The 21623-nt window shown below is 54.1% G+C and overlaps 3 protein-coding genes across 3 annotated transcripts in view; 2 read left to right on the forward strand and 1 right to left on the reverse strand.

Moving 5' to 3' along the window:
- The window catches only part of LOC134562421 (olfactory receptor 14A16-like), a 391199-nt gene that overhangs the window by 36135 nt on the left and 333441 nt on the right, over positions 1–21623 (forward strand). The gene's annotated exons all lie outside the window — the stretch shown is intronic.
- LOC134562396 (olfactory receptor 14J1-like) overlaps positions 1–21623 on the forward strand; it is a 76050-nt gene that overhangs the window by 33630 nt on the left and 20797 nt on the right. The window lies entirely within an intron of this gene.
- On the reverse strand, positions 17947–19105 carry LOC134562281 (olfactory receptor 14A16-like). Its single transcript, XM_063419667.1, has one exon. It carries the CDS (start codon positions 18871–18873, stop codon positions 17947–17949), a length of 927 nt encoding a protein of 308 aa, XP_063275737.1. The 5' UTR covers positions 18874–19105.

The following is a 21623-nucleotide window of genomic DNA, read 5'->3' on the forward strand; positions in this document are numbered from 1 at the left end:
CTGTGCCCCTGCAGCCCCTGGGGATCCACAGGGGATGCAGAGATCCACTCTCAGCCCATGGGGATCCACAGGGATGCAGAGATCCACTCCCAGCCCTTGGGGATCCACAGGGATGCAGAGATCCACTCTCAGCCCATGGGGATCCACAGGGATGCAGAGATCCACTCACAGCCCCTGGGGATCCACAGGGGATGCAGAGATCCACTAACAGCCAGTGAGGATCCACAGGGGATGCAGAGATCCACTCACAGCCTGTGGGGATCCACAGGGGATGCAGAGATCCACTCACAGCCCCTGGGGATCCATGGGGGATGCAGAGATCCACTCTCAGCCCTTGGGGATCCACAGAGGATGCAGAGATCCACTCACAGCCTGTGAGGATCCACAGAGGATGCAGAGATCCACTCCTAGCCCGTGTCAGAGGTGCCCATGCCAGAGCAGGTGGATGCCTGGAGGAGGCTGTGATCCAGTGGGAGACCCAGTGGAGAGAGGGGGCCCTGCTTCCAGGCTGGAGCAGCCTGTCCTTGGAGGGCTGCACCCCGTGGGCAGAGAGACCCACCCCGCAGCAGTTTGGGAGGACACTGTGCCTGTGGGAGGGCTCACGTTGCAGCAGGGGCAGTAGGGCTGCTGCTGGTGAGAGTGGACCCACGCTGGGGCAGTTCACAGAGAACTGTCTCCCCTGGGAGGGGCCCCACAGACTCACAGGGGAAGGACTCCTCTCCCACAACAGCAGAAGAAAATCTCTTGTAGAATTGAGTAAACTCCCATGCCCTGTCAACCTGTGGCGTTGGTCAGAAGGAGGGAGGGGCTGGGGAGGAAAAGGTGTTTTAAGCACTTGTTTTAATTCTCATTACCCTCCTCTGATTCTGTTAGGAATAAAATTCACAGCAATGTAAGGTGAGCTTTTTTTTGCATTAGAAATATTCTTGTATTCTTTACAGATTTCATGAAGTGTTTAATATTTTTTTCCCTTCTCTGCCCAGCTGTGGGAGGAGAGGGTGAGCAAATGACTCTCATGGGTGCCTGGCATTGGCCAGTGTCAAACCATGACAAAAGTTTACTGTGAAAAGCTGACCTCTGGCTATTTGAGCAGGCAATCTTATAGAGCATGTGCAGGAAGCTGTAGTAGTAAGTTCTAGCCTAAGGAAGTTTTCTGAGACTTCATCAAAACGACCACCAGGAGGCTGATGACCACCTCATGCAGAGACCCTGCATGTGATACAAGGGCTTACATATTCATGTGATTAGAAAATATGCTACAATATGAAGATTAGGAAAGTATAATGTGACCATTAAAAAAAAAGTATAAAAGCTAGCACTCTGTGAACAGACAGGTGAATTTGTGGTGGAGCTATTCCCCTCACTCCCAGTGTTGAATGAACAAATACCTGCTCTTAAGTCCTTATACTATAGAGTACTGTTCTCTTGCCTAGTTTTCTTGGGTTTTGCCCACCTCATTGCCTGAAAGTTGGACACACCAGCAGGAATACCAGCTTGCTGGGAGTGACTGTCCAGTCCCTGGCTATGAAAGCCTCCGCCGCTGATGTGTGGGTCTGGGTGATGGCAAAGTCTAAGGGTAACTGGTGCTGGATCTTTCTTAATCACTGCAGGCAATCCTTGGTAGTGCTGATTGGGTGCATTGCTGAGCTTCTCCTTTTGTGATTCTTTGCAGTTTTGCATCATATAAATTCAATTAGTCCTTAGGTTTGGGTAAGGTTTTGGCACTGACCCTGCCCATGTGCAGGTGGCAAACAAGGTGAAAGTGTCTCTGATCCTCAGAAAAAACCTGGATGTGTTTCAGGAATCACAAAGGGCCAAGGCCTGAGCCCCAGCCCCTGCCAAGGCAGATCCTGTCCCTCCCTCCTTGCTCAGGGCTCTTCCCGGGCCACTGGGATGTGGGGATGTGCAATGCCAAGGGCAGCACCATGGGGCGGCCCCTGCCAGGCTGCTGAGCAGGGACAAGGAGGCAATGAGGCCCCAGGCCTGCAAGGGTCACTTGTCTCCTCCTGATGCCTCAGGCCCAGGGCCAGCAGCCATGGCCCAAGGGCTGCAGGAGTTGGCTGTGTCAGGGCCTTGCAGCTGCTGCCCATGCCTGTGCCCTGTGCAGCCCAGGCTGTGCTACGGTGTCCATGCCCTGCGCCTCTGTCCCTGCAGGCTGTCGTCATCCCCCGGCTGCCCCACCTGGCTGGGCCCTTCCTTTGCTGACAGCTCTGCGTCCTGCCTGCCTCTGCCTGGGCACACAGAGCCTTGGGCTGCTCCAGACTCCTGCTGGGGGATGTGTTGCACCACAGCCCTGCCCTGGCAGGGAAATTCCTTTCTCCTCACGTCCCTGTTCAATCCAAGTTCCAGCTGAGGGCTGCAGGGAAGGAAAGGATTGTGCCACATCTTTCCATGTCCAACCCAGCAGGGATGTGACAACTCTTTTAACACAATCCCTCATTGCTGAGGGCACAATGTTCTTTCTGTGCCAAGGCCTTGCTGTAGCAAACGAAATCTCCTGTCTCAGGCTCATTTTTCTAGCTTAGCCAGACACCTCCAGTTCCTCAGCAGAAGAGAATTCCAGAGTTCACATGGGCTGGCACAGGAGAGTGAGATTTCCCTCTCAACAGATGCTTCCATTCCAGTTTTTGCATTCAAGCATCTCCAGTGCCTCAGTTTTGGTTTCCAGCTGGAAATGCAAGTCCAGGAGCTCTGTTCATGCCCAGCCACAGCAAGTGACACAAGCACAGGGCACTGGCAGTGGGACATTTGCAGGGAGCGCCTTCAGTGAGCAATGGGGGCTGGAACTGAGTGCAGAAAACACCCGGGGGCCTCCAAGGCACCAAGGCAAAAGGAACAAAGTTTCAGTTCTGGCCTTGCTAGGGAGGACCAAAATCTCTACGTTTCACCCCAAGGTCCCATTGCCAGGTGTTCTCCAACCCCAAGAGGAGACCCCTGAGGGGCACTGAAATGAGCCCCTCCCTGTGGTGCAGGAGGGTTCAGGGCAGAGGAGGGGCTGCAGGAGCTGGGACACGGCTGAGATGCAGCTGCCCCAGCGGTGCCTCCGGGCTGGCAGGGCCGTGGTCACTCAGGGTCAGTGGCCGGTCAGTTGTGTTGGCTGGACACGGGTGTGGACACTTCCCTTGGAGCGTCTCCAGGGATGGAATGTTGGGGCTGTCCCTGTTGTGTCACACAGACGGGAACGCTGGGGCTGCCCTGCTCCTGCCCCACCCAACAGCTCTGCCAGCGCCTGCAGGGGACACAAAGGCTGAGCCAAAGGGTGAGAATTGCAGAATGGGCTGAGCTGGGAGGGAGCCACAGGGATCATGGAGTCCAAGCCCTGGCCCTGTCCAGGACACTCCAACTATCCCAGCCTGTGCATCCCTGGGAGCGGTGTCCAAAGGCTCCTGGAGCTCTGGCAGCTTTGGGGCTGTGAGCATTCCCTGGGGAGCCTGGTCAGTGCCTGAGCCCCTGTGGGGGAAGAAGCTTTTGCTGCTCTCCAGCCCAGCCCTGGCCTGGCCCAGCCCCAGCCCTTCCCTCGGGTGCTGTCCCTGCTCCCCCGGGGCAGAGGTCGGAGCTGCCCCTGCGCTGCCCCTCGGGAGGAGCCGCAGCCCCCGGGGAGCTCTGAGCTGCGTCTGCTCTGCTGCAGCTGAACAAACCCAGCGCCCTCAGAGCTCCAGGGAAAGGTCCTGCCCCTGCCTCAGGGCTTGGCCAGCGCCACTGGAAGAAAATCAACTTCAACTTGTGCCCCACAACAGGGAGGAGCAGCAATTCTTGGATCAGAGAGTGGGGTGGAATGGTGTGTCACTGGTTGGATGGCACAGCCTGGCACGTCCCGGCTCGGTGGCACTCCCAGAGCCCCTTGGAGATGAGTGTCAGCTCCCACGGGCCAGCGCCGGCAGCCGTGGCTTCACCAAGTCCTGAGCGGTGCCGGTGGCCACGGTGCTGATGGAGGTGGAGGCCGTGCTGGGCATGGGGCCCCGTCAGCCCCAGATCTGTGGGGCAGGGGCTGCACCCCCTCCCCAGGGTCCCCTGGCATGGGGTGACCCCTGTCCTCACCTGAGGGTCCTGCTGGAGGCACAGCCCAGGAACAGCCCTGGCAGCCCTGTGGTCATCTCTGAGATGTCAAGGACCAGGCAGAGCATGGAGTGTGGAGGGAGGGGGCTGCAGAGGGGGGCAGGGCCCCTGGGGGACCCCAAATGCCTGGAACTCCCTCACCTTCAATCCCACTGCCTCAGGGGTGCTGAAGGGAGCAGGATGCAGGGGGACCCCAACAGCCTCCCACCCCACTGCCTTAGGGGTGCCAGAGGGTCTGGTACCTGGTTGGGAGCAGTGATGGTGCCAGGGAAGAGGGGATCCTTTGCTTGTCTTCACCAGGGGATCCTGGCCACGGGCTGTGGATTCCAGCTGTGGATTTGGAGTCCTGGCTGTGGGTTTGAGGTACCAGCTGTCGGCTTGAGGTCCTGGCTGTGGGCTCAGTGTTCCCCACCCTTCCTCCCTGGGGGTCCCAGCCCCACTCAGTCCCCAGATGAGCTGCCCATCTTCCACCTGGACTTATTCCTGGCCATGGAGGATCTGAGCTGCTTCTTTCCCCCCAACCAACTCTGCACCCTCAATGAGTCCTGCAGCCAGGTGGTGATGTCCAGGATCAGGCACAGCCCCAGCCTGGCTCTGATGGCTGATTGAGGTTGTGCTCTCTTGGAGACGCAGCACTGAGACCCCTCTGCTGTCCCCATCAGGTTCTTCTTCCCCAGCTGGTGCAGACTGGGACAGTCCAACCATTTCCAGCTGCTGAATGACCAGGCCAGCCCTGTCCTAGACTACCCCCCCATCACTGATTACCCTTTTGCCCAGGAGAGCCCTGCCAGGCTGCCTCCTCCTTCTCCCCTTCCACCTCTTCCTCCTCCTCATCCAGTGCCCACCATTGCCTGTGGGACATGGATCCTCTTCCCTGCCTCACCTGCAGCTGATCATGGCCATCCCACAGTGGGCACAGGGTACCCCAGTTTGCCCAGATGGGCACTGTGTCACACCCTGGGACAGCCTGACAGCCATCAGGACAGCTTGGAGCCTGTCAGGGCAGCCTGGTACCCACAGGTGGCAGCAGTGTCACCCCGGGGGTGTCCCCACAGAAGCTGCAGCACTTGTGGCACATCCCCGACATCGCCGACATCAGCACCGAGCAGGCGGCGAGCCGGGGGCGGCCCCGTGGAGAACCGGCTCGGCCCCTCCCTGTGCTGGGGTGACTTGATGGTGCTTGTATCCCCAATGGTCTGCTCTGGTTGTGCTGGATATTGAGTTCTGTGCCTTTCAGACTGGTTCTGAGAGCCAAGGGGGAGAAAGAAGCAGCGCTGAGTTTGTTTGCACAAACAGCACTCCCTCCTGCACATTGCAGCTCCTGGACGGTGTTCGTCTGAAGCACGGACAGACTGTGGGACAGAGATTGCCTTTGCTTTCAGTCAGTTTGAGCTAGCTGAGGCAGAGAAGTTCCCTGGAGTGTTTTTTTCTTTTCTTCTTGGGACTGTTTCAACCTGTCCTGAACTGGAAAACCCAGAGAGACACCGGGATCTCACACCTGTGGCCCACCGGGGTCTGGACATTGGCATTTTCCAGCACTGGTGGAACTAATAAGCACTGAGTGAGAGGAGATACACCCACAGCAAGGACTCTCTCAATGTTACCATCTCTCTTCAGAGCAACCAAAGGTTTTATTGTTTCATATTCTTCTTTCTTTATGCTTGTGGGCACTTTGTTAAATAAATAGTTTTTTCCACTTTTCTCTATGGAGATTTTTTTTTTCCGTGACCAATCGGGGGAAGGTCCATTTGGGTTTGGTTATCCAGAGGAACCCCATTCAGTGGTTTCCACAAAAATTTGCCTTAAACAAGGACAAATTCATCTTCAGTCGTGCCCAGTATGTGGCTTGAGAAAGTGGAAAAAACTTGCACTAATTGCATTTTAGTTATACTTTGTGTGGCGATAAAGCAGTCAATAGTCACGTTGCCCCTTGAATTCATGTTTCATCTGATGTAGTCGTTTTCATGTTTCTGTTCCTTAGACTTTTTCTGAGGTTTTAATACCTTTCTGGTCTGTAGGTTTATTTTCCTATTCAGAAGTAGCTGCAGTGTTTTCTCTAACACATAGGTTTTACACTAGCACGAACTAGGATAGGTATCCTCTTGGCCTCAGTCATAATGATTTATACAAAGGTACTGGAGTTTCTACCAGCTATATTTGATTTATGGTTTCTTCGTCCTACCCTGCGTTGTAGTTCCAGAAGCATCTTTTGAGGATTTATTAGTAATTGCACCCAGTTTGTTAGACGAGGAGTAGGAGATGAAGCTTTACAACCTTTCCTTTCCTTCTTATTTTTTGAATCCATTACATAACTTTTGGAGAATGTTCAGTTTCCCCTGAATATTAAAGAGACCACCTTCCTGGTATTTCATCTGGTGAGCTTCCTCTGTATGGTTTGCAGCTTCTGTAGAGTGAGGGCTGAGATGTCCAGAGGAACTGATGAGACCTCTGACCCAGAAGTAGACCCAGGTGTGGAAAATCCTGAGTGGTGTGGAGAATGGGAGGATATGGGACAAACCCTGAGGGAATTTTCTGACTCTACAGCCTGTGACTTTCCACGTCAACAAATTCAGAACCCAGACAAGGTGGCGAAATATTTGAAATGGAAGTGCCAGGATTACTCCAATAAGAAAAGGATTATTTCAATGAGCTGGGCCCTGGCATGTGCTTATGGCATGCTGCTAGATACTGTAGGGCAGCAGATAGAGGCAGGGGGTAGGGAGATAAATCAGCAGCTACCCCAGTCACTCAGGCTGCAGCCAACAGCCCAGCTACTCAGGCTATAGCTAAACCAGACAGTGAGCCTAAGACAGGAGCTAAACCAGACTGTGAGCCTAAGGCAGCAGCTAAACCAGACAGTGAGCCCAAGAGAATGGCAGTCACTGCGGGAAAGACAGGAAAGAAGCACACACAGAAAACCGACCAGTGGACAGTGATCCAGGGAAAGGACCCTCAACGCCTCCTTACACAAAATGAGAAGCTGAACCAACTGACCCAAGACTAGGAGCCACTATTGAGTCCTTTTCCCTGAAGGACCTTCATGGCCTAAGGAATGATCACACTCAACGACCTGATGAATCTATAATTAGTTGGTTAGTCCATCTTTGGGATGTTGCAGGCCAGGCTACAATTCTGGAGGGCACTGAAACGAGGCATTTGGGATCCCTGTCACAGGATCCCATTATCGACCAAGGAATGATGAGGGAGGCTCACCCTTGCAGTCCCTGGGAATGGGTCTTGGCAAGTGTGGCACAAAGATATCTGTGTGCAGACCATCTCTAGATGCAGCAAACCCAGTGGAAGACCAGAGAACAAGGGATTCAAGGCTTGAGAGAAATGGCAGTGGCAGAGATTGTCTTCTCAGATGACCTAAACACCAGGAACCCAGACTTGGTACCATGGACACCTGTGATGTGGGGAAAACTTGTACGACTTGGGCCACAAGAACACTCTTCTGCTTTAGCAACAATGAAGGGGGATGACACGGAGGAGACTGTGCTGGATATAGGGAAGAAGCTCTGAGCATCTGCAGATGCTGTGTATGGCCCAACACATGCAAGAATGGCAGCTGTGGAAACACTTCTGCAGAAATGAGAAGACGAGAGAGGAGAACCCCAAGAAACTCAGGGAGGAGATGAAAGAGGACATTCTCCAAATCTCTGCAGCACAGGTCAGAAGTTCTGGCACCTAACAGACGTTTTCCAGATAAGGAGAGAAGGGGCACCCCATGAGCTGAATTGTGGTCTCTCCTGCATGGTTCTGGGGATGACATGAGGAGATGGGATGGAAAATCTACTGCGTCTCTGACACACAGACTACATGAATGGTTGGAAGGTAAGACCCAGAGAAGAAGTTCCAGCAAGAAGGAAGCTGTTCCAGTTACCCAGGGAAAGAAGGATAACCAGGCTTAGAGGGGCCCTGCCTCTAACCAGGTAGAGGCTAGGAAAAAACTGGTTTTAGATTGTGTGGATTCATTGTTCTGGCACATCAGAACCACAAAAATATGAGGCCTTGGTTGACACTGGCGTTCAGGGCACATTAATCCCATCCAGACATGTAGGGACAGGATCTGTTTCCATGGCTGGGGTGACAGGGGAATCACAGGATTTTCCTTTGGTGGAAGCTGATGGGAGCCTGACTGGAAATGAGTGGAAGAAACACCCTATTGTGATAGGCCATGAGGCCTCATGCATTTTGGGCCTAGACTTCCTCCACAATGGATATTTCAGAGACCCAAAAAATCTCAAGTGGGTGTTTGGGATAGCAGCTGTAGAGACAGAGGGTGATAAGCAATTGAACACCTTGCCTGGACTATCAGAGAACCCATCTGCAGCAGGACTCCTGAAGGGGGAAGAGCAACGAGTGCCAATTGCCACTTCAACAGTGCATCCCTGACAGTACAGAAGAACTGGAGATGCTGTGATCCCCATGCACAAGATGATCCAAGAGCTGGAGAGCCAAGGGGTGGTCAGCAAAACACACTCACCCTTCAACAGCCCCATCTGGCCTGTGCCCAAATCTGACAGAGAATGGAGACTGACTGTGGACTGTCGTGCCTTGAATGAAGTGACTCCACCACTGAGCACTGCTGTGCCAGACATGTTGGAGCTCCAGTAGGAGCTGCAGTCCAAGGCAGCCAAGTGGTGCTATTGACATTGCCAATCCATTTTTCTCCATTCCTCTGGCTGCAGAAGTTTTCCATTCCTCAGGCCTCAGTTTGCCTTCCCATGGAGGGGAGTGCAGGACACCTGGAACCCACTGCCCCAGGGGTGGAAGCACAGTCCCACCACCTGCCATGGACTGATTGAGACTGCACTGGAAGAGGGGGAGGATCCAGAACATCTGCAGTCCATCGATGACATTGATGGGCACACAACATCCCCTTTCCAGTGCCCCTCCCTGCCCTCTTTGCAGACTGGTTCCAGCTCTGCCCTTCCCAAGTGCCCAAGACCCTCTGGGATGGCTCTGCCCTTTCCAAGGGCTTTGAGAGAGGTCCCACAGTGACACTGCCCAGCCTTCTCAACATCCCTGACACCAAAGGCCTTTTCCATATCCCACAGTTCCAGGACAGTGCCCAGAACAGAGCACAGCCCTGTCCAGGTCCTCGGAGTGGTTCAGAAGGGAGGCAGCTGTGATTTCTCCACACACAGCCCCACCCCAATGGTCTCTCTGTGCACTCCTTGGCTGCCCTGAGCATTTTCCCTGCAGCCTCCCTGCCCTGGATGTTTCTCTCAGTGCAGTCCCAAGCACAGCCCAGTAAAGAATTCAGGTGGTTTCCCAGAGGATGTTACTCTCAGAGTGAAGTGGCCTCAAGGCACTGTTTGTGCCACTGGCATTGTGCCACCCCGAGTGCTGCTGATGGTGTTTGTGCTCCCTGGGCTTCATCTCCCCACACACACACGAGGCACTGCTGAAATCTCCTCAGCACACAGCAAACATTGACTGCTGGCCTGGTCCCTTGGTGTCCCTCCATGCAGGGACAAACAACCTCCTGCAGGTACAGGTGAGATGCCTGTGCTGGCAGTGGTGGTTGCAGGGGCTGGTGTGGGACAATTGCCCTGGGCCACCTTCCCAGGCTGTGCCCAGAACAAAGACACAGCCCAGGCCCTGCTCTGCTGCTCCCTCAGCTCCATGCCAGCAGCTCTGGCTGTGCCAGGACACTGCTGTGTGCCCCCCTGCACACTCTCCCTCTGCCCCAGGCACTGGGCTTTGCTTTGCCAGGCCATTCCTGGAGCACATTGCTGACAGCAGCTCTGGAGGAGAGCAAAGCCTTCCTGGCCTGCCCTCAGGAGATGCCCTTTGCTGCTGCAGCTGCTGTGCTGGAGCCCAGCTGTGTCCCAGCAGTGCCCATGGCCTGTCCCTGCCTGTGGGCACAGCAGGGACACGCAGCAGGACAGTGACCAAGCTGCCACAGCCCTGGGGCCTTACAGCCACAGAAGGGCTGGCAAGGAGAGGCTGCAGCTGGGAAGAGCAGCTGTGGCAAGAGGCAGGGCCATTGTCCCTGGCTGTGCTGCTGTGCTGGGAGTCTCTTCCTGCACATCTGCTCACGGGCACTGCCCCTGCAGAGACACAGAAGGGCTCAGGAAGCATCTTGGACACACAGGGCAGAGCAGGACACTTTATTTTACATCAATGCACAGTGATCATGGCTCCTCACTGTCTCTGCTTAACACAAACTTGGTGGATACTTTGTGGGGAATGGATGTGTAGAGAATTCTCAAAGCCTGACAGAAGGCTCACATAGTATGCATCTGTATGCAAATTATGAGATAAAATATGCTGACTTAGGAAGGCCATAGAATAGGATAGACATTGTTTAGACAGAAATTGAACTAGAAACAATTTCAAATGACCTTGCAAATAGACTAAATGTTTTGGAGAAATAGAATTTAAAAAGTTCTATTGTAGTAGGACCCAGCTGAGGTATTTTTAGATGATTGGCTTAAAAGCTTTAGCAGAATTTTGTGGTAAAAGCTGATAGGCCAGAAAAAAATTCAATATATTGTAACTAAGAAATAGTTGGATTCTCATTCTGATTGCGTAAATTGTAACAGCTGTACTGTCTCACCCTACTCATGAGAATGAAAATGGAAAAAAAAGTTTTTTAAAATGCCTCTCAGAAGCCCCTGGGTCAGAAAAAGGGATAGTCTGACAAAACTGATGTATTGATGCAGCAATACTGCAATACTGTGACTAATGGCATCCCTTTATGGAAAATATACTAAAAAAAAAAAAAAAAAAAAAAAAAAAAAAAAGAAAAACTAGAATACAAAACAGAATAACAAAAAAGAAATCTGGTACAAAGCAGTCTGGGCCTGGAATGAGTTCCATTCTGAATGCTATGCAGAAACAAACAGGCACTTCATTGTTTCTGAAAAGCACAGGGTGTTTATATTCTTCAGGGCATCCTCAAGCTCCTGGTTCCTCAGGCTGTAGATGAGGGGCTCAGTGCTGGAGGCAGCAGCGAGTCCAGAAGTGACAGTGCCAGATGCAGGGATGGCCCCAGGCTGGCACAGGTGACCTTGAGGCTCTGCAGGGCCCAGGCCCAGCGGCTGTGCCAGAGTCAGGGCTGAGGTCACACTCTGTGGGCTGGGGCAGAGCCCAGGCACAAATCAGCCCTGGCCCAGCAGCTCTGCAGTGGTGGCCACCAGGCCGGGTGCCCAGGGAGCCTTCTGGCCATGGCCTGCAGGGAGCTGCTGCTGCTGCCAAGGTGCCTTTGGTGTGCCAGGCTCTCCCTGCACAGCTCCCAGCACGGCCCTCTGCCCTTGTGCCCGAGCCCTTCCCTGTCTTGGGGCTGGCCTGGGGCTGTTCCTGCAGCGGGGCCTGGCCTGGCCATGGCACAGCAAAGGCAGTTCCTGCTGCAGCAGGAGGCTCTGCCTGCAATGGGCTCCAACAACCCCAACAAGGCCCTGTTTGCAAAGCCCACAGGGGGAAATGAAGAGCAGGGTCATGCTGCTTTTGGGGTGAATAATGCTGAACCCAGCCTGACTCCTCCATCCCAAAGTTCCACATCCTGAGAGGGAGCTGAAGCTGTGGCAGAGCTGGTCAAATCCCCAGAGAAAGGAACAACCAAGGGGCACCACTGAGAGCTTCTGCAGAGCTGCTGAGCTGGCACAGCCTGGGCACATCTGACTGACAGGGCAGCACTGCAGACTAGAAAAACCCTGTCCCAAATTTTAACTGCAGCATCTCCTGACATTTCCCTGCTTGGGGGAGCACTGGAGATTCCTCCCTGGAGTGGGGACACCACTCAAGGTCACTGCTTGAGGCTGAGCTGAAGAGATTTGCCCCCAGTCACTGGTCTGGGGCAGTGACACCCATCTCTACTTAATAATTGGATTTGCTTTAATACAATTGCTTCAAAATTGCTTCCTACAGCACTATATTAAAAAATATGTTAGAGCTCCTTTACTGTGGAGTAAATAATTCCGATTAAGACTTTTTTGTCTAATTGTTATCATAATCTATGTCTACATAAATACATCTAGTTTGCCATCCTTATTGCCGTGGGACAAAGTTCTACAATGGTTCATATCCACTGGTATAATCCTTTATGAATAAATCCCTGATAAAGTCTGGTGCTGGGATTGGATCCAGGCACTCCCAGGCTCCTCTCACAGAAGAAGTTTAGAAAGCCAGGGGCTCCTGCTTTGGGGGAGCTTGGGGATATAATTGCGATTTTGGGCGTCCTTTCTGCACTTCCTGACCCAAGAGGAGCTTCTCTACTAAACTGTGCCTGAAGCTGCCACTCTGCCCATGACAGGAACCCCTGTGAGTGTCTGTGACATCCCAGCTCTTTGGCAGCCTGGACACTCTTGGGATGTCCCCTGGAGCCCCTGTGAGTGTCTGTGACATCCCAGCTCTTTGGCAGCCTGGACACTCCTGGGATGTCCCCTGGAGCCCCTGTGAGTGTCTGTGACATCCCAGCTCTTTGGCAGCCTGGACACTCCTGGGATGTCCCCTGGAGCCCCTGTGAGTGTCTGTGACATCCCAGCTCTTTGGCAGCCTGGACACTCCTGGGATGTCCACTGGAGCCCCTGTGAGTGTCTGTGACCTCGCTGTTCTTTAGGAGCACAGGGATGGCACCACTGGACTCCTGACACTGCCTGGGACAAATTGGCTCCTTGGCAGTGTAGAGACACCTCTGTTGTCACTGTGCAGCCCTGTGACTGTCACCTCATGACCCTTAGGAAGATTAAGGACCCCTGGGATGTCACCATGGAGCCCCTGTGACTGAGTGTGACCAAAGAGATCTTCAGGAGCCCAGAGACCCCTCAGATGCCACCATGGAGCCCCTGGGCCTGCACATGGGCTCACAGCTCTTTGGCAGCTGGAAACCCCTGGAATCTGTTCAATCTGCTCTGCTGCGGATGGATCCTCAGAACCCTGGAGGTTCCCTAATGAATTTTAGTTCTCCAGAGGCTTGTTCATTCTTCAGCTCTTCAGTTGAGGAATTCAGTGCAATGGACTCATTAAAATTTAAAAACACCCTAAACCAGACAAGCCCCTGGGAAAAAAAATAATTTGAAGTCTTTCATTCTTATTTGGTTAATTGTACAGATTACAGAAGTGTATTCAAAAAAAACCAAACCCTATATTTTAAACAATTTAGGGATTTTTTTCCTATTTAGTTTTTTTTTTCCTGTTTATAGATTGATATCAGCAATCCCCAATTGATATTGATCCCAAGCTCCTCCTAAGGCACTCTGAATAGATATGAACATCAAGACCCTTCATGGCTGACAATCAATCACACTTTGTCCCTACCTCCACCCCACCATTTCCCTCATTCAGCCTCTGGGACTCAGAGCAGCCTTGTGCAAATCTGAGCTTTCTCCACCCCAGGCTGTGCCTGCAGCTTTCAGCTCCTTGGCACCAACTCCCACCTGCTTTCCTTGCAGAAGGAGCTGCCTGAGACACAGAGGGATGTTCATTTATTTTCAGCCAACAAAACCAAGGGAAGGCACAGCTCCATGAAAAACACAAGTCCAGCCAGTGACACAAATAGAGGGGAAGATCAGGATTTCTTCTCCTGCCATTGTACAACACCAGGAAATTCCTGGTCTCTCCTGGTGGGAAGACTTTGACATTTCTTCAAAGTGCTCAAATGACCCAGTTAATGAAGATGTGCTCATGCACCTCACAAGCTGCAGGTCCCCTACAGCCCTGCAGGGCTCCTGTCCCATCTGCTCTGCCCCAGTCTAAAACAGGGACCAGCATTGTCCCAGGATCAGTAGAGAGCTGAATTGGAAAGGACCTCAGCAAGTCAGCAGCCCCAGCTGTCAGAAACTGGGTCACACCAAGTGGTTCAAGGCTGGATTTGGTGTGGACTGGAAAATCTCAAAGGACAGGGAGGAGGCAGCATCTCAGCACCTGTCTGAGCCCATGGGAACAAAGGTTTCCTCCTGTCCTGGCTGAACCTCCCCTCTTTCACCCCATCCTCATTGTCTTTTGTCTCCCACCAGGCCCCCGGTGAAGAGCCTGGCTCTGTGTTCTCCATCCCCTCCTGGGTGGCACTGCCAGGCTGGCATGAGGAGCCCCTCAGCCTTCCCTGCTCGGGGCTGGACAAGCCCAGCTCCCTCAGCCTCTGCTCACAGCCAAAGGGCTCCAGTCCCACCTTGGAGCCCTTCCCTGGCCCTGCTGCAGCTGCCAGACATGTTTCCTGCCCTGGGGAACCCAAGCCAGGCCACAGTGCCCTGGATAATGCAGGTCCTTGATGTCCTGGTGACACAGCCCAGCCCCTTGTGCCCGTGTCAGGCTCTGGGGTGGATCCTGTGGAACATCCTTTGGTGGAGGCTGTGGCTCCAGGAGCACCGGGGGGATACCGGGGGACAGGGGAGCCCGCTGGGCATGAACAGCATTGGACTTGTCTGGGGGGGAACTGTGAGGGGGGCTGGGGCAGAGTGACCAACCCAGTGACCTCACACAGCCCCCTGTGATGTCACACAGCCCCCTGTGATGTCACACAGCCCCCCTGTGATGTCACACAGCTGGTCTCTGATGTCATAACCCAGCCTGGGATGTCACACAGCCACCTTGTGATGTCACAACCAACTCTGTGATGTCATTGCCTGCTCCATGATATCAGACCTTTGCCCTGTGCTGTCACAGCTGGCTCTACGATGTCACAGAGATGGCCTATGATGTCACAGCTGATCAATGACCTCACATAACCCACTCTGTGATCTCATAACCCCCTTCTGTGACCTCATGTTACCAGATGATAAATGGTCTGCACCTGGTGAGCTCACACAATTCTTGTTCTCCAAAACCACTGGCCCATGAAAACCACACAGTGCCCATTGTGTAAGAAGGGGCACTGGAAGTTCACCAGCCTCAGTGTCCTGCCAGCTCAGCCAGGCCAACTGGAACATTGGGGTCTGGGACCACCAGGGACAGCCAGAGTGACCCCCAGGACAGAAGAGTGCATGCAGAAGGGGAGGGAAAATATGTTAATGATTTCAGGGAAATTATTATCACATGTACGTTTAGTCTAGGACAATCAATGGATATGTAGGCAAAATACAGAATATAAACAGAAGCTTTCCTGTACTCAGTACTCATGGCTTTGGGAGGAGCTATCCCCCTGTGCATCCAGACAAATAAAGAATGCTGCTTCTTAATGCTACCTTGGATTTAAGAAGTTTTTAATTTTACAAAATTTATGGTAACATCCCCACTGCCAAGGAAAGCTCTGTCTGCTGCTGTTCACAAGCAGAGAAGGGCTGGTGGGAGATTTGGTGGTCGGTGGTTGCCTGGGGTACAGTGACCATGAAATAATCAAGTTTGCAATATTCTGTGAAAGAAGGAGGGATATTAACCAAACTTCTACACTGCAGTTTTGAAGGGCAGACTTCAGCCTATTCAGGTACTGGATCAGGTACTGACTGTCTTACGGGAAACAGTCCTTATAATAAAGTGGTCCTGCAAGGATGGACACACTTCATGGAAGTAATTTTAAGGGAGAAGGAGCAGCGTATCCCATTGCGCCAAAAGATGAGCCAGAGAAGAAAATGACTGCCGTGGTGGCCCATGAAATTTTGTGGGATCTCAAAGAAAAAAAGAGGGTGCATCACCATTGGACAGATGGTCAGATAACTCTGGAAGAGTTCAAGGATGTTTCTAGGTCATGCAGAAAGAAAAGTAGAGAGGTGAAAGTCCAGCCTGAGCTTAACCTGGCAACTTCTTTGAAAAATAATAGAAAATATTTCTACAAACAAATTTATAGCAAAAGGTTAGATAAGAAGAACTTCTACTCTTTATTGGACGCAGAGGCGAAAAGAGTAACTAATGATGAGGAGAAGGCTGAGGTAGTTTCCCCTTTGTTTCTCTCAATTTTTAACATTAACAGAGGATGTCCTCAGCATAAGTGTTCTCCTGAGCTGGTAGATGGGCACAGGGAGCAGAAGAGCCCCCCTGAAATCCAGGAGGAAGCAGCTGGGGACCTGCTGAGCCACTCAGATGCTCACAGGAGTCTCTGGGACCAGATGGGATCCATGCTAGGGCCATGAGGGAGCTGCTGGATGAGCTCCCCAAGCTGCTCTCCATCATTTCTCCTCAGTCCTGGCTCAGCAGGGAGGGCCCAGAGGACTGGAGGTGCCAATGGGAGCCCATCCCCAAGAAGGGCTGCAAGGAGGATGTGGGGAACTGCAGGCCTGTCAGCCTGCCCTGGGTGCCCAGCAAGGGGATGGAACAGATCCCCTTGAGAGCCATCCCAGGGCACCCCCAGGATGGCCCAGGGATCAGAGGCAGCCAGCGGGGATTGCAAGATCTGCACTGAGGATCTGCAGGAGGGGATTGAGTCCAGCATCAGCAAATTTGCAGGTGACACCAAGCTGGGTGTGAGTGTGGATGTGCTGGAGGGTAGGAGGGCTCTGCACAGGGCCCTGCACAGGCTGGATCCAGGGCCCAAATCCAACAGGCTGAGGCTGAACAAGACCAAGGGCCGGGTCCTGCACTTTGGCCACAACAAGCCCTGCAGTGCTCCAGGCTGGGGACAGAGTGGCTGGACAGTGGGCAGGCAGAAAGGGACGTGGGGCAGTGCTGGACAGCAGGCTGGACATGAGGCAGCAGTGTGGGCAGGTGGGCAAGAAGGCCAATGGCTCCTGGCCTGGATCAGGAATGGTGTGGGCAGCAGGAGCAGGGCAGGGATTCTTCCCCTGTGCTGGGCACTGGTGAGGCTGCACCTCGAGTGCTGTGTCCAGTTCTGGGCCCCCAATTTAGGAAGGACATGGAGGGGCTGGAGGGTGTCCAGAGAAGGGCAACAAGGCTGGTGAGGGGTCTGGAACACAAGTGCTGTGAGGAGTGTCTAAGGGAGCTGGGGTTGTTCATCCTGGAGAAGAGGAGGCTCAGGGACACAAAGTGTTGTCAGGGCACAGGTTGGACTTGATGATCTCCAAGGTCTTTTCCAACCTTGCTGATTCTGTGATTCTCTGAAACCACCCTTGCAGCAGTTGCAGGATGAGCCCTGGGCCTCCTCTCCAGAAGGTGCAGCAGCCCAGGTCCCTCAGCTTCTCCTCACAGCCCCAAAGCCCATCCTGTCAGTCCTGCAGAGCCTCTGCAGCCCCTCCTCATTGCCCAGAGCAGGGAGCCCCACAGGCAGACACAGCAGGGCAGATGTGCCCCCCTGGCCTGTGGTGCCTCTGGCAAGGGAGCAGCAGGAGGCCCTGCAGGAGCCTGCAGACAATTCCTGAAGCACTTGGAGGATGATCCTGCTCCCCAAGGGACGTTCCCATGGTGTGATGCTGTTTGCCCCCAGCCTGCCCATGGCCAGCCTGGGGCTGCTGACGGGGCTTTTCTGTGCTGAGCATTGGCCTGGCCGTGTTGTGGAGAGAGCCTGGGAAAGGAGCCTGCAGCCCCCAGGCCCTGGCCTGAGGCGTCAGCGCTGCCCCAGCAGTGCCCATGGCCTGTCCCTGCTGCAGCCCCGGCACTGCCACCCCCAGCCCTGTGCCCGGCCCCGAGAGCACTCAGGCCCTACAGCAACAGCAGGGCCAGGAGGGCAGCGGGGCAGGGCCACGGCAGCAGCACTGGCAACACCAAGTGCTGCTGCTGCTGGGCACAGCTGCTGTGCCAGCACTGATCTGCCCCAGCTCTGCACACAGACATTGCTGATGCAGCCACAGCGAAGGGAACAAAAGGGAGATCTCTGCAGAAAACTCTGCTGGGAGATCCTTTTGCTCATTTAAAAGCCACCAAGAGCACAGCCTGTCACTGACACAGTCTAGGACCAGAGAAAGTCTGGAGAACAACACAAGAAAGGGCAGAAACAATAGCCTTGCAATGTGAACATCACTGAAAAATAAAACCAAGAAAAATTACCAGACAACCAAACCAACAAGATCTATAAAAGGTGATTTTATTAGAAATGATTTGCAAAAATCAAGCAGTAGGTTAGTGTTTCTGAAATTGTCCAGTGATCAGTCTCCACAGTTTGGCCTTGAGCTCCTGGTTCCTCAGGCTGTAGATGAGGGGGTTCAGGGCTGGAGGCACCACCGAGTACAGAAGTGACACTGCTAGATTCAGGGATGGGGAGGAGATGGAGGGGGGCTTCAGGTTGGCAAATGTGCCAGTGCTGAGGAACAGGGAGACCACAGCCAGGTGAGGGAGGCAGGTGGAAAAGGCTTTGTGTCGTCCCTGCTCAGAGGGGATCCTCAGCACAGTCCTGAAGATCTGCACGTAGGAGAAAAAAATGAATACAAAACAGACAAATACCAAACAGACATTAATAGAAATGAGCCCAAAATTCCTGAGGTAGGATTTGGAGCAGGAGAGCTTGAGGATGTGTGGCATTTCACAGAAGAACTGGCCCAGGGCATTGCCATGGCACAGGGGCAGGGAAAATGTATTGGCTGTGTGCAGCAGAGCAGTGAGAAAGGCACTGGCCCAGGCAGCTGCTGCCATGTGGGCACAAGCTCTGCTGCCCAGGAGGGTCCCGTAGTGCAGGGGTTTGCAGATGGACACGTAGCGGTCGTAGCACATGATGGTCAGGAGATAATACTCTGCTGAAATGAAAAATACAAACAGAAATAGCTGTGCAGCACATCCTGTGTAGGAGATGTTCCTGATGTCCCAGAGGGAATTGTGCATGGCTTTGGGGACAGTGGTGCAGATGGAGCCCAGGTCGCTGAGGGCCAGGTTGAGCAGGAAGAAGAACATGGGGCTGTGCAGGAGGTGGCCGCAGGCGCTGATGATGAGGCCGTTGGCCAGGAGGGCAGCCAGGGAGATGGCCAGGAAGAGGCAGAAGTGCAGGAGCTGCAGCTGCCGCGTGTGTGCCAATGGCAGCAGGAGGAAGTGGCTGATGGAGCTGCTGTTGGACATTTCTTCACTCTGGCCATGGAGTCCTGTTGAAGGAGGAGACAGTGACAAGTCAGTGGAGACTTTACTGAACAATGCCCAAGCCCTTTCTCTCAGCCCTGCCCCTGCTGCTCTGTGCCCCCCATTTTTCCTTTTCTCAGAGCCCTTCCTTCAGCTCCATGCCTGGAGCTCTGCTGGGATCTGGTCCCGTTGCTGTGATTTGCAGGGGCTCTGTTCATGGACATCGAGGATTCAGCTCTGCTCTGCAGCAGTGGGGTCATGGGAATGGGGACAGGGGCCAGTCCTGGGGTTGGACTTGGTCAGCCAGAGTGCTCCAGAGGCAGAGGAGCTTGGCAGCATCTCCTGTACCAGAGCTAAGGAAAGGTGATGGCCAAAGGAACTTTGAGCGAGTTTCCTCCTGTACCCAGGGAGATCAGAGAGAACTGTGCAATGCAAGAGCATTGTCTGTAATTCAGTGAAAGGTTAGGGGAGCTGCCCTGTTGCTCCATCTGTCCCCAGCTGCCCTTTCTGAGATCGAGGGCAGTCACTGTGTTCCCCTGAAAATCAGCCTGACACAGCTGAGAGCAGAGGGACACACAGCAGAGCAAAGTGGCTCAGCCCTTCTCAGAGTCTCAGCCCCACTCCTGGCCAAAGACACTCCTGTCCCCCAGTGTCCCCTGGAGGCAGCTCACAGCTTGGATGGCATCCCCAGGACACACCAGGGCTCCTGTCCATGGCACTGCTGGAGGAGAGTCAGCTTATTCCCAGCCTGCCAGCCTGTCCTGCCCAGAGCTCCCCAGGGCAGAGGGAGCTGGGACACCCCATTGCTGTGCTCAGCCTGCACAGGAGGAGCCCCAGGGCTGGGCCTGAGCCTGCAGCTGGAACTGCCATTCCCAGAGAGCCCCTCAGCAATGCCAGGAGCACCTGGGCAAGGCAAGGAGGGAGAGAGCCTGGCCCTGAGGAAAAGCCTTTCCCTGGCCAGCTCTGCACAGCCCCTGCCAGGCAGCAGCAGTGCAGGACAGTGGCCCTCAGGCCCTGGTCAGCAGGGAATGGGCACATGGCAGGAGAGATGCCCTTCATCTCTGCTGCTGCTCTGCCGGCCCAGGAGGGCACTGAGGGCCCCGAGCCCCCGGGCTGAGGGCTGTGCTGGCTGGGAGGGGACAGCAGAGCTGTGCTGCTCAGGGCAGTGTCTGCCCTGCAGGGCAGGGTCAGCAGGTGCCACATCTGCCCTGCAGCAGGGCTTCCCTCAGCACTGCCTCCCTCCCTCCCTGCCCAGGGCTCTGCTGCTGGAGCTGTCCCAGCCCGAGCTGTTCCTGTGGCCCCGGGCTCCTTCCCTGCCAGTGCTGCCAGAGCCCAGCCCAGCCCTGGGCCAGCTCTGCCCTGCAGCTGCTCGGGGCTGCAGGGGTTAAAGAACAGCTCCCCCAGGCCTGGGCACCATGGAAAGGGGATGCTGGATGCCTCTGGAGGCTGGGGAGGTGCAGGCACTTTTTTTCGGTTCCCTGGAAACCCCAGTGTGTTGCTTTAAAAGCCTCAGCCTCTACCCAGCAAAGCTAACTTTCAATTCCCACCAAGCTGAGCCAGGGAAAAGTGGGTGCACAGATTCAGGAAAGCAGAGACTCAACAGGGAAACTCCTGCCCTGAATGTGCTCATGAAAAGTCCCCTCAGACATGAGCTGGAAATGAGCAGGAGCTTTGAGCAGCCCTGGCCCACACAGCACCCTCTCCACAGTAGCAGGACCTGCCCTGGCAGGAGTCACTCCTTGCACCCACAGCTCCCCTCCAGCATCCATGGGAGCTCCCAGGCAGGCTGAGAGCTGCCCCTGGCAGGTGGCAGATGCCCTGGGCTGGCCAAGAGCCCTCAGGGCTGCAGCACCTGCTCTGCACCACAGCCCTGGGCAGCCCTGGCTGCAGCCCCAGCTTCAGCCCCTGCAGCCGTCCCTGGCAGGAGCCGTCCTGCCCTGTCCCTCTGACGGTGCCCAGGGCAGCCCCGCTCTGGAGCACATCCTCCCCCAAAGCAGCAAGGGCAGCAGAGCCATCCTTACAGTCACCTCAGTGCTGTCCTGGCTCAGCTTCAGGAGATCCCTGCAGCCACAGACTTACCGTGTCAGAAGTGGTGAAGATTACTCCATGAAGAAGTTCAAAATTTTCAAAAGTTCTGAGGATTTCTCCATGAATAATCTCAGAATTGTCCTTCGTGTTTCTTGGAGCCTCTGTGTGCTTCACTGCTCTCAGGTACCTGCAGGCAGTGCCCTCAGCCCTGCTGGGCTGAGAGAAGAGCGTCTCCTCAGGAGAAATGTCTTTTTAAAGCTCTTCCTGGTTTCCAGAATCTGCCCCTGTGCCAGGAGCCTGGCCCACCTCAGCAGCAAAGAAAAAGTGCAAAGACTTTAATGAGCCTCTTGGGGATTTGGTGTTGTTTACATCCAATTCATTTCCTCAGAGACTGTTCAAAAAACTTCTCAAGAACTCAAAATTGAAATAAAATACTGAAGTTACTTCAAGTTTAATTGGTCCCACTAAGAGATAAGACAGAGAAAGTGTCTCCAAGTTCTAGTAAGAGCAGAACAGTGCAGGCAGTGATGACAGGTGGGGACAAACAAGGCAAAGGTGTCTCTGATGCTGACCAAACCTGGATGTTTTTCAGGAATGCAAAAGAACCAAGGCCTGAGCCCCAGCCCCTGCCAAGGCAGATCCTGTCCCTCCCTCCTTGCTCAGGGCTCTTCCCGGGCCACTGGGATGTGGGGATGTGCAATGCCAAGGGCAGCACCATGGGGCGG

The sequence above is a fragment of the Prinia subflava genome, chromosome 27, assembly GCF_021018805.1.
Source record: "Prinia subflava isolate CZ2003 ecotype Zambia chromosome 27, Cam_Psub_1.2, whole genome shotgun sequence".
Taxonomy (NCBI): domain Eukaryota; kingdom Metazoa; phylum Chordata; class Aves; order Passeriformes; family Cisticolidae; genus Prinia; species Prinia subflava.

What these genes read in the sequence shown, in the direction of transcription:
- LOC134562281 (XM_063419667.1), bottom strand. Translation starts at nt 18,873, where the DNA reads ATGTCCAACAGCAGCTCCATCAGCCACTTCCTCCTGCTGCCATTGGCA.